General features: G+C 43.5%; 1 protein-coding gene across 1 annotated transcript in view; it reads right to left on the bottom strand.

Moving 5' to 3' along the window:
• The window catches only part of TRAM1 (translocation associated membrane protein 1), a 641,016-nt gene that overhangs the window by 270,599 nt on the left and 357,406 nt on the right, over positions 1 to 13,011 (bottom strand). Inside the window, exons 5-6 of the mRNA XM_044067154.1 lie at positions 5,710 to 5,768; positions 5,205 to 5,289 (exon numbers count right to left, since the gene is read on the bottom strand). Coding sequence (XP_043923089.1) covers positions 5,205 to 5,289; positions 5,710 to 5,768 — 144 coding nt within the window. The remainder of the gene's footprint in view (positions 1 to 5,204; positions 5,290 to 5,709; positions 5,769 to 13,011) is intronic.

Genomic DNA, 13,011 nt, shown 5'->3' with positions numbered 1-13,011 from the left:
CAGGAATTGTGCCTGCAGATGTACTTGATAAGTTAAGGCTGTGTCCCACAAAGTCATGGCTAGTCTGCAAAGGGGTTAAGAATGTGTGCCCCCCTGCTTGTTTATATACCACATGACCGTGGTGTTGTCTGTCTTTATCAGTAGCTGTCCCGGATGAAGTAGGTCCTTGAAGGCTGTCAGGGCATTCTGAACAGCTAGCATCTCTTTTTGATTGATATGTAGATGCATTTGGGTTGAGGATCATGTGCCCTGAATGCATCTTCCTGCCATGTGGGCCCCCCAGGCATAATCTGATGCATCCATTGTTAGTGTCTGCCTGGCTGGGGGTAATGTGAATGGCTGTCTTTTGTTTTTGTGACAAGCCTTTGCCCACCATCGAAACTTCATTGTTTAGGCAGGGAATGAGAGTAATCATTGTTTCCAGGCTGTGGCAATGTTGAGTCCAAATACTTTTAGGTACCATTGAAGTTTCCTCATATGCAGTCTTGCACATGGAATTAGTAGGATGCAGGATGCCATGAAGCCCAAAGCCTGCAGAATTTTTCTTGAAGATAACTGGGGCCTTTGTTGCCAACATTTTGAAATAGGTAGTCAGTTGTCTTTGTTTGTCTGGTGTGAGATAACCCATCTGGGCAGTTGTATTTAAGCTTGCACCCAGGAATATTATCTCTTGAGAGGGTACTAGTTTTGATTTATTTTTGTTGACTGTGTACCATAGGCATGATAGAAGTCTTTTCACAAACGGGAAAATGGCGTCGGCTGATGCCTTTATACCCCAGGAGCTATGACGTCGGGTGAAGTGCGACATCAGCCGAGGCCAGACCCAGACTTTGGAATCCGGCCGACCGAAGGGCTGCCTGAGGCAGGACAACCCATATGTTATGACTGCAGATGCATCCTTGAAGGACATCTGTCTGATTGGGACATGAAGGTATGCCTCTTTTAGGTCTAGAGCTACCAGCCAAGCGTTCTTGCCCAGCATGGGCAGAAGCTGCTGCAAAGTCATCATCTTGAATTTTGGTATATCCAGGAATGTGTTCAGAAGAGATAGATCCAGTATTGGTCTCCAGGTCTTGTCCTTTCTGGGTACCAGGAACAGTCTTGTGTAAAATCCTTGTCCCTGCTCTTGCTCTGGTACTTGTTGAATGGCCCCCATGTCCATGAGGGATGAGACTTGTTTTTGTGCCTCTGCCCATTGATTTTTTGGCAGATCTGGCCAGCCGTTTGCCTTTGGCATTGTATGGAAATGGAACTTGTACCCTTGTGACACGATATTTAGAACCCACTTGTCCTGGGTTATAATGTGCCAATTTTGAGATAAAAGAGCTAATTTTCCCCCTAAAGGTGCTGCCAGGAGATAAGTGCTTGGTGCAGGCAGGTGGAAGTCATTGGGTCTGTTTCCTGTATGGTTGTGATTTGTCTTCTCCAACTTTGGAGGTAGAAGCACCCCACTGCTTTGACCTGTAGGAACCTTGCGCCTGGGATCTGCCTCTAGGGCGTCTGGATCTGCCCCTTTGAGGTCTGTCTGACACAGGAAAGGACCAATTCTTTGTAGGCCAGTGTTTACTAAACCTACGTGGCTGTACTTGTAAAAAATCTTTGACAGTTTGCATAGGTTTAGCTTTGCCCTCCATTTTCTTTAACACCTTCTCTGCCTTAACTCCAAACAAAGTATCATGCTGTAAAGGTGCATCTAATAATTTAACTTTGACATGATTAGGCAGATTTTGTTCCTTTAACCAAGCATGCCTCCTAATTACAGAACCCGCAACTGCGGCCCTGCAGGAGGCCTCCAAAGAATCACAACCACATTGCAAAGTATGCTTTCCAACTTGTTCAGCTACAGGCAATAAATCCTGCACTTCCTTGTTTTTTGCACATTCAGAGTTTAATAACATTTTCTGTTTAAGCAATGCCATGACATGTTGCTGATATTTAAGCATATGAAACTGACAGTTTAAGGCCCTTACAGCCAAGGTAACAGATGTGTAAACATTTTTCCCCATCTATCCAGTGCCCTAGAATCTCTGTCAGAGGGGGTAGGGTTTTTTGCAGCGGAAGCCTTACCTCCTTTGGGACCCTGTGAAATAGTTTCTGGGTCTGCAACAGGGTTTTTGAAAAGGAATTTATGAGAGTCAGGAACCCTGTAATATCTGTCAGGCTTAACAGGAGCTGGAGGTAAGGAGTCAGGGGTGAGACTAGACTCCGAAAACACATCATCCACAATATCTAACACAGGTGGAATGGCTAGTCGCCTGTGTTGAGGAAGTAAAAGGAAATCCCTGAGCCTCTTTTTAGATTCTGAAAAATCTTGGCTCTCCCAGTGGAAATGTTCCCTCATGGTATGCAAGGTTTCTCCAAAAGAATAGTCCTCTGGAGGAGAAGCTGAAGGAATGGATTGTTCAGCATCAGAATCCTCATAGGGGGGAAGAGAATATTCCTGATCAGAAGAGGAATCAGAAGAAACAGAAACCTGATCTGAAGATTCATAGTCAATCTCTTGCCTAGGCCTCTTATCAGGAGGGGGATGGGAACCCCTGATCAAGGTAATTAAGTCTTCAGCCATTTTGAGCATCTGTTTTTTGGGCATAGAGGCCTGTCCAAATGGCTCTTGAGTTTGTTTTTTGCTTTAGAAGGTGCTTTAGTTTTTGCCTTTGAAGCTGAGGTTGGTTTAATGTACAGATGTTTAGGTCTGAATACACCCTCAGAAGCCGGTGCCTGCTCAGCGGCTCCGGACCCATCTGAAGGAATAGTATCAGAGGCTTCAATACCTTGAGTTTCCAGCGGCATGGCCGACTCCACATGGGAGTCGGTAGCGGCCTGCGACTCTAAAGTAGCGGGCATCAGGGGCTGGGGCTGCGAAAGCGCCTCACTGAGAACTGGCGACTGGCTTAGGAAAAGCTTAGTCGGTTTTGGGCCTCTGTTATCTATCACTCTCCTTTTCTTTGCGTTTTTTTGTGAACTCCGGTAGTCAGATGGCTATCAGATGACATTTCTGGATAATTAAATCGGCGTCCAAAATAGTTTAAAGCAAAATCATACCGACGCTTAATAGTGCGTTGGTTAAATCTAGCATAAAACTGACAACCAGCAATGTTGTGATCAGGGCCTAGGCAAGGAATACAGTAAGAGTGAAAGTCCTTATGAGGTATTTGCTTTCCACAAGAAATACAATTAACTTTTGCTGACATCGGACTGGAGCAAGAAAAAAGTTTCCCCAACTGGGTACTTAGCTTTATTGAAGACTTTGGATTTGAAATTCGAACATGAAAATCTCAGAAGTCGGCCGACCGGCACTTGTGAATTGCTTCTGCTTCGGGCACAGCGCGGCAAGAAAGACTAAAGAAAATAGTGTCGGCCGCATCTTTTATACCCCTGATAACCTGATGTCAGGGAAGGGGCGACAGCAGCCAACGCAGGACCTAGGACTTTGGAATTCAGGCCGACTGAGGGCAACCTGCCAGCAGGATTACCCAAATGTAATGACTACAACAGTGAAACACGAAGAACACCAAAGGCAAACTCTCAACATCAATATAAAGGACTGTATATCTGAAGGCAAATGAATGACAAGACGTGAAAGCAACACTGATTGTAAAATATATACTGCTGTGTATTAGTACATTCAAAGCCACAAAACAGACTAGCTGTTTGTGACAGGTGTCCACCCCTAACCCATCAATGATGAAACACGATTACCCACCGAAGAGCAGCATTTGTATCTTTTCTCCTTGACACCATCATAGTTCTTTTTAGTCTTGCAAGGTTTTATTTTACTAAACAAGAATGATAATTCCCTTCAGCACTACTCTATCTAGGAATATCAAACATGTCTCGCAACCTTCTAGAGATTACATCTAGCAAGCATGTCCACTGGCAACCACAAAAATATGCCAGCAATGGAGTAATGAGTAATGATGCTGGAGTTCCAGAAGATGTAATTTAAGAAACAACTCATTTTTCCCTGACAGCAAGAAAATGAAACTGCGATAATCTCTTCAGCAACACCCTGATACTACATTAAGTGGTACATCCTTATGGTTTACAGACTATCTCTGTTGTGGCATGCCTCTGGAAACAAACAAGCTTCTCCCTTACATGGAATTAGATTTACGGCTCAGCAATTATTTTGCTATCTTTAACATTCATGCTTGTTTGCTCCAACTGTTTGGGATACTCACTGTGGTACCCAAGTGAACTGAACAAAGTGATACCTGTCAGCTGAAGGTTGCAAGTTGAACATGAACCTTCACAAGTGCAGAATTACTTCTGCAGATATAAGGAGAGAGACAGAACAGTCCTGAAACTGGCAGATTTTGTGTTGATAGCAGGGTTTAGATGCATGTGAACTTTAATTAATTAATTCATTGTTTATTAACAGAAAAATATACAGTACTATAGTTTGGGCATTAACTTGGCAGCCCTGTTGATGTCATAACTAGTCTCTATATGTAACCAAGTTAAAAGCTAATATGAAAAAATGGCTTATTAAGCTAGGACTGGAAATGGATTTATTTCATTTTTACTGACTGTGCACCACTGAATGAACTTTACAAGTTATTTAGCTTTCTGTTTTGTAAGAAGTAACAATTTGACCATAATGTGGACTGCGGTATGGCATCAAATGTTGTAGTATGTCTGGCACCAAAGAAGCTCTGCATTACTCAACATGACAGCTTTACTGCTGACTGCAGTAACCCTGCCACACTGTCTCAGCACTGTCAAAAGCCCACTGCTACTTATTTTGAAGCTGTTCAGCAGCACACACCAAAGCCTTTACTACTGCCCTTACTGCCAGTAGATCATACAAATGTTTTATACACACCTTCATACGCTCCTACTAAACGCATGCTGTACTTTTACAAGTTAACACAAAATAAACATTACCAATGAACAGAAAGAAGACATGGAATTTAAAGACAAAAAATTCATTCGTTCTTCTCTTTCGGGAAGTATAAGCTAAAGAGAACCTGGAAGTGATTGTCCGTTTTGTGACAGAAGGACACAATGATATCATGGATTGGCACTGGTTAGGATTGCAGACTTATGACTTGGATGTGTTGCTTTAGACGCACTTAATTGACACTTCCACATTTTCTTTTTCATGTAACAAAACAAATCAAATACAAATCTAAAATACATCTTCTAAAGTACAATGGCTACATAAGTATTCTAACAATAACTGGCAAAATACGAATACTTACCTTTCTTGCTTTTTGGAAGTATAGCTCCGGTAAAGCATGGAACCAGTAAGCCAACTGACAAATGTAAAAAAACTTTTGCTGAAACCTACAAAAAAATAAGAGCTAATTATATAAAACAAATAATTGTACAGTAAACTTAAACACATTACTTTGTGTATACACATTTTATAAAACTTACATCTATATACAGAATGCTGGTTTAACTATGAATTGTTCATATATACATACGAGTGTATGTTTGAAGTACATGTAAACAGCTGCACAAACGCAGATACACAGTGTACTTCATATACTTGCATATGAACACACATGTATAACTACCTACAGAGATAATTCTGCAAAATTAAAGACAAGCAAGGCAGTTGCACAGTACAAATGTAAAAGAAATGCAAACAGAGCCTGAACTTTACCCAAATATGTCATCTTGCATTAGTGCCAAATACGTAACCTACATAGTTTGAATAAGACAACAGTGCACAGCTTAGCAGTAAAACATGAAACTTACGACATCAGTGTGTGAGGATAGCCTTCCCATAAGCTTAAGGGATTTGATATATAATTATCCTAAAAGAAAAGAAAATAGCTCAAGTCATAATTTTCATATGATTATTTATTTAATGTGAAGAGCAAAGAAAACTTACAAATTATCAAAGCACACAAAGGTTCACATATACTGCAACTACATATGCCTATTCCGCATCCCTAATATAGAGAATTATAAGCAGTTCTGTGACCTTAACTGACTTATGTGTTTGAGACATGATGACAAGAAACTCACCTTGAGAATGAGTTAACAACTTGTTAAGCAATAAGAGCACAGATCAAGGGCTAGATTCAATAACACCTACATTAAGTGTATACGGTCTTGCACACAACATCCCTACCGCATTTGTTGTGCTTCCTAGTCACTCAGAAAGATTATACCAAGTGTACATGTAGTATACGCTTTGTGCTAATCTTTATGAATCCTCTTCAGTGTTTAAAGCTGCAAGGAAATCAGTAGGAAAATTAACAGGAAGCTGAGAGTTATGCTTGCGTTGTCTGGTCACTCAGAACAGTGTACACTTAGTGTAGGCTTTACTGAATCCCAAGTCTATAAAACCCACATCTAACAGATATATAATGATGTAAAAAGACCATTAGACCCACTACACATGCAGTATTGGAGATATGGAGGGAGGACACCTATTTTGTAGCAATGACCTAATATCAGAACACCTGCTGCTACTGTGACTGACATACCACTAGTATGTTGATTAGATGATCACTGTTGCAGAACTTCAGGATATGAACGGGACAGTAGCCAGCAAAGTACAATCAGCTTCCAGCCATGGGTGGGTGCTCTACAGCATGCCCTAAGGAAAATCAAACAAATCCTCATCTACCTCTATACAGGACATACAGCTCATAATGCTGGGAAACATGTGGCTGGATGTTCAGGAAACCTACTCACCAAACATGAATGCTGCAGGGGTAGCTGATGACCTAGTGATAGAGCCCTAACCTTTCAAGTCAAAGTGTTACTCCACTTTTCCTAATGAAAAAATAATGAAGTTATAAAACTACTTGGAAAGGGTCTGTTTTACTAAAATGATGATCCTGTTTTTCCTTCATAAAAGATTCAAGCAGATGAATGTACTGCCTCACGGATTGTGCCTGTCACAGCAGCACATAATTTATTGTATGCAAAATCCTCATACTCTTTGATCTCTTGGGAGGGAAAAGAAAGGTAACTGGAAGTATTGTTCCTAAAGAAATTCTGACAGACCACACTAAGGTCATTTTATATAGCATGTAACATTAAGATTTGGCAAAAGTAAAGTACAGTTGTGTACTCTTACCATAAATGTAGATGTTCGAGTGTGTTCACTGTTGCAGTCATCACTGTAGGGTTCTTCCTGCCAGCAGCAGCCCCCAATCGGCCAGAATCCCAAAGTCTGGATCGGGAACCACGAAGGACATCTGCAGTCTGGGTTTCAGGCTGAAGCTAAAAGATGTCTTGGAGGCATCAACAAGCAATCCTGTTCAAGAAGTGCTTCACAAGGATTTGAGAAGTTATAGGAAGAGATTACAGTACAGAGGCAAGTACTGAAAACAAATGTACTTGAAGAGTAAGCCAGGCCAGTATTATGCACAATGCAAAATGTGAGGTGCTGAGCTAGAAGTTGGATCTAATTATTTTATTTATTTCTTGACAACTGATTACTTGGAAAGTCCAACTGGGTAGGAGCCTATTTTCAGAGAAGGCCCAGCATAAAAAAGCTCCACAGTATAAACGTGTGGAGAAAGTACAGTTTTGTACCTACCATAAATGTAGATGTCCGATAGATATGCAAGTGCAGTCATAACATATGGGTTGTCCTGCCTCAGGCAGCCCTCAGTCGGCCGGATTCCAAAGTCTGGGTCCGACGTCGGCTGATGTCGCATTTCTCTCCGACGTCAGAGCGGCAGGAGTACATAAGCATCAGCCGACGCCATCTTCTTCAGTGTTTCTTGCCCCAGATGCCAGGTGCCCTCCAAGGAAGGCTGTAATCAATTTGGAAGACAAAACAGGTTTCCAGACAAATAAATAAGCAATAAACAGATACACCATAACAGACATCCCCAGCTAGGATAACAGGGAGAGGAGTGGACCCAAGGAATAGAGGGGAAGGGAGGAGGGAAAACCGACTGCAGTTGCATATCTATCGGACATCTACATTTATGGTAGGTACAAAACTGTACTATGTCCTTCAAGAATGCAACTGCAGTCATAACATATGGGTTGAATACCATAGCTTAGCTGGGGGAGGTGGAAAGCACTAAGAAAAGGATGGTGTAGCTATCAATCCCTGCAGGACTGCCGAGGCAAAGCCTGCTCTGGATCTGGAATATAAAGGAAGGTTGTAGTGTTTGGAGAATGTATGCACGGAGCTCCATGTAGCAGCTTCTAGAATGTATTTTGTAGGCACCCCTCTTAAGAATGCTGTAGAGGTGGCTGTAGCTCTGGTAGAGTGTGGTCTGATATTGGCTGGTACACTCTTTCCATGGAAGGAATAATATAATCTGATGCAATGTCCAATCCATTTTGAGATAGTCTGTTTGGAAATTGCTTTTCCTTGTACTCCAGCGTAAGCTACAAAAAGCTGATCAGACTTCCTATTGGCCTTGGTTCTGTCCAGGTAGTAGCGAAGTTGTCTGTGAATGTCCAAGGTATGCAACAGTCTTTCCCCTTTGTTCTCAGGATTGGGAAAGAAAGTAGGCAGGTGAATTGCTTGATTCAAAGAAACCCTAGATACCACTTTTGGCAGAAAGCTAGGGTTGGTTCGTAAGGAGACCCTGTCTCTATGAAAGGTAATGAACGGTGGTATTGCCATTAGGGCCTGTAATTCCGAAACCCTTCTTGCTGAGGTAATTGCCAACAGGAAAGCTGTCTTCCATGAGAGGAATTGTAAGTCCACAGAAGCTGCTGGCTCAAAGAGGGGTAAGAGTCAGTTTTTCTAGGACAAAGTTGAGGTCCCAAGCTGGTACTGGGGCCTTTCTTGGTGGCTTGATATTCTTGATTCCTCTAAGAAATTGCCTTAACAAAGGATGTGAGAACACAGGTGGATCAGTGTTGTATCTAGTTGAAATAGCTGAAGCATGTATTTTTATAGAAGAATATGAGAGTCCATTCTGTAGCATATCTGCCAAGTATTCCAGGATGAGTGGGATGTTCAATAAGGATGCATCATGACCCTTGCTGGTATTCCAAATGCTGAATCTCTTCCATTTTGCTGAATAAACCTTTCTGGTGGATGGTCTGCAGGCTTCTGTTAATATCCGCTGAACTTCCTTGGAGAGAGATAGATTGAGGTTATTCATGGAATCTCCCAAGCTGTTAGCTGGAGCGTCTGAATGTTGGGATGTACTGTCTTGAAGTTGTTTTGAGTCAAAAGGTGGGGCCATTGGGGAAGGGCCCATTTTTTGTTGTGGCATATGCTCCGTAGTAGTGGATACCAGTGTTGTCTTGGCCAATCTGGAGCTATTAGGATCCCTTTTGGCTTCTCTGCTTTGATCTTTAGTAGTACTGTGGTCATCAGTGGCAGAGGTGGGAATGCATAAATCTTTAGGAAGTTCCAGTTGAATGAGAGAGCATCTGTTTTCCATGCTTGTGGATGATATGTCCTTGAACAGAACTTTTGTAGCTGATGATTGAGGTGGGAGGCAAATGGGTCTACTTCTGGCCTGTCCCATGTCGAGGTGAGCCTTATGAAGATTTCTGGATGTAACCTCCACTCGTGGGGGTCTAGGAAATTCCTGCTTAGGCTGTCCGCCAGCACATTGTCTTTGCCTGGAACAAACTGGGATTGCAACTGTATGTTTAAGCTCAGTGATTTTTCCCAAAGATTCATTGTCAGTCTGCAAAGGGGGTAAGAATAGGTGCCCCCCTGCTTATGTACCACATGACAGTGGTGTTGTCTGTCCGTATTAGCAGGTGTCCTTGCTGAAGTTGTTGTCGAAAGGCCTCGATGGCATGCATGACTGCCAGCATTTCTTTTTGGTTGATATGCAGATGTGTTTCCTTTGGAGACCATTGTCCTTGAATACATCTGCCCTCCATGTGCGCCCCCATCCAAGGTCTGAGGCATCTGTGGTCATTGTTTGTGTTATTTGTGGTTTTTTGAATGACATACCTGTGTTTGCCTGGCTTACCGAGGCCCACCATAGAAATTCCTTTTGTAGGCATGGAATAAGCGGTATGGTTGTCTCTAGGTTGTTGCTGTGTTGAGACCATAAACATTTTAGGTACCATTGAAGCTTTCTCATGTGTAGTCTTGCTAATGGAACCAGGAGAATGCATGATGCCATGTAACCCAGGGCCTGTAGGAATCTCCTTGCAGTCATCTGGGTGAGCTTTGCCAAACCTTTGAAATAATGAGTTAACTTCTTTTGCTTGTCTTCTGTCAGGTAAGCCATTTGAGAGGTTGTGTCTAGATTGGCTCCTAAGAAAGTAATTTGCTGGGATGGCTGCAGTCTTGACTTTTGGAAGTTGACTGTGAATCCCAGAGCTTGTAGCAATTGAATGACATAATCCAAGTTTTTTGTCAAAATCAGTTTGTCGTCCGCTTGTATGAGGCAGGTCGTCCAGGGTAAATTTGGATCCCCTGGAGCCTGCAATGAGCAATTACTGAAGCCAGGCATTTTGTAAACACTCTGGGCAGTAGATAAGCCAAATGGCAATGCTGAGAATTGATAATGCTCTGGCCCTGCAAGAAATCTGAGGTATCTTCTGCAGCTGTGTCTGATAGGGACATGCAGGTATGCCTCCTTGAGGTCCAGAGTAATCAGCCAAGACCCCTTGCCCAGCATGGGAAGGAGTTGCTGTAAGGTCAGCATTTTGAACTTTGGTACTATGAGAAAGGTGTTTAATGCGGACAAATCCAGTATTGGTCTCCATTGTGTTTCTTTTCTTGGAACAAGGAACAGTCTTGAGTAAAACCCCTGGCCTTGTTCTTGTTGTGGAACTTTTTCTATTGCATCGATCTGAGCAAGCAGAGAAATTTGCTTGAAAGCCTCTGCCCTCTGGTTTTGCGGTAGGTTTGGCATGCCTTGTTTCCTTGGTAAGGTATGAAAGTGGAACCTGTAGCCTTGGTCTATAATGTCCAAAATCCATTTGTCTTTTGTCAATCTGTGCCAATTGTCTGAAAACAGAGATAATTTTCCGCCCAAGGGAGCTTCTGTTTGCTCTTTGGTTAGCGGAAGTAGAGGAAAGTCATTGGGATTGTCCCTGTGGGGCAGGAGAAGCCCCTGTGTCACTTCTTTGATTTGCTGGTTGCCACTGTCGTCCCCTGTAGGAACCTCTGTATTGTCCTCTTCCTCGGCCACGCCTGCTTTTGCCCCTTTGAAATCTTTCAGTATTAGGAAAGGACCAGTTTTTTGAAGGCCAATTCCTGCTGAATCTGGGTGGCTGAACCTGGAGGAAATCTTTGACTGTCTGAACTGACTTGGCTTTTTCCTCAATGGTCTTTAATACATCTTTAGCATTAGCACCAAAAAGCTTGTTCTTTTCCAAGGGTGCATCAAGAAGTTTTGCCTTAACATGATCTGGTAGAGGTTGTCCTTTTAACCATGCATGTCTGTGAATGACCGCCACTGTCATAGCTGCCCTACATGAAGCTTCCAATGCATCATATCCACACTGAAGGAAGTGATTGCTAACTTGCTGAGAGTTGCGTACAGCCTCCTGCAAAGACTTCCTATCTAAAGGATCAGGAGAGGCCAAAGTTTTCTGTAAATCATCTAACAGGAAATCCTGATATTGAAACATATGAAAGAGACAATTGAGAGCTCATAGATAAAGTAGTGGAGGTGTAAACCTTCTTCCCCCATCTCTCCAATGACCTAGCTTCCCTGTTGGAAGGCAAAGGATTTTTGGAGGTGGTAGCTGAAACCCCTTTCGGCCCCTATGAAATAGTTTCTAAATCAACAGCATGGGCCCTAAAGAAATGAGAATGTGTTTCAGGAACTCTATAGTATCTGTCCGGCTTGGCAGGAGCAGGAGGAGAGTATCAGGGTAACACTGGAGTCAGAGTATAAATCATCCAAAACATCAAGCACAGGAGGTATAGCTAAGGGCCTGTGCTGGGGCTTTTAAGGAAGGTCAAGGTGCTTTCTGGAATCAGAAAATTCCTGGCCTTGCCACTTAAAAAGTTCCCTCATGGAATGCAGAACTTCCCCAAAGAAATATCCTCAGGAGGGAGGCCGAGGGATGGAGTCCTCTGCATCTGAGTCCTCGTAGGTCTGGAAAGGCTCTTCCTGGCTATCGGAGTGGCTAGAGGCCTCAGAATCTTCATCTGAAGGGAGAGGGTCAGTGGGCTCAACCCTGGGCCTCTTATCAGGAGGAGGCTGGGATCCTCTCTCAGGATGGGCCTGGGTACCTCTGATCATGGAGATTAAGTCTGCTGCCATAGTCATGATTTGCGTCTCAGGAGTAGGCTGAGGTAAGGCTTTAGCAGTAAGGTGCTTAGTCTTGCTGGCTGCCTTAGCACGTGTGTAGGCCTTGATAGACATGGACATGGGAGGCCTAGCAGCTCCACGTGCAGGAGTGACCTTATCCACAGCAATGGTCTCGGGCATTTCCTCGGTTACAGTATCCGGAGGAAAATCAATAACTGGCATCGGTGTGGTCTCCGGTATCGAGGTATCGGTAATGCGGTGTCTTTGGTTCGGAGCGGTGAAATAACCGCCTCAGAGGGAACCGGGGCACTCGCGGTAGGTTTTGGCATGGTGTCGGTGGAAGACGCGGACCGAGGATGGCAGTCCCGGTCTTTACATTTTTTAGGAGTCTGCGATGTCGGTAATTCCGACGGCATCTTATGTCAATTTTTCACCGAAAAAGTCTTCAGCGAACTCCGCCCGGCGCCTGAGAGTGCGCTTATTGAAGCGAGCACAGGCGGCACAGGCCGAGACGTCGTGGTCTGGGCCAAGGCAAGGAAGGCAGTAAGAATGGAAATCCTTATGAGGTATTTGTTTACCACAAGACAAACAATTATTAACTTTTTCAGTAATTTCTGACATTGGCTGAGGCAAGAAAATGTCCCCAACGGGGTACTTAGCTTTTTTGATGACTTCGGATCGAAGAATACAGGAGCTGACCGACCGGCACTTGCAAACTGCTTCTGCTTCAGGCACCGCGCGGCAAGAAAGACTGGAGAAGATGGCGTCGGCTGATGCTTATGTACTCCTGCCGCTCTGACGTCGGAGAGAAATGCGACATCAGCTTACGTCGGACCCAGACTTTGGAATCCGGCCGACCGAGGGCTGCCTGAGGCAGGACAACCCATAT

The sequence above is a fragment of the Protopterus annectens genome, chromosome 3.part1 (assembly GCF_019279795.1).
Source record: "Protopterus annectens isolate FY-2018-M chromosome 3.part1, PAN1.0, whole genome shotgun sequence".
NCBI lineage: Eukaryota > Metazoa > Chordata > Ceratodontiformes > Protopteridae > Protopterus > Protopterus annectens.
The sequence above is the reverse complement of the archived record's forward strand: the minus strand, read 5'-3'. Positions and strand labels throughout refer to the sequence as shown.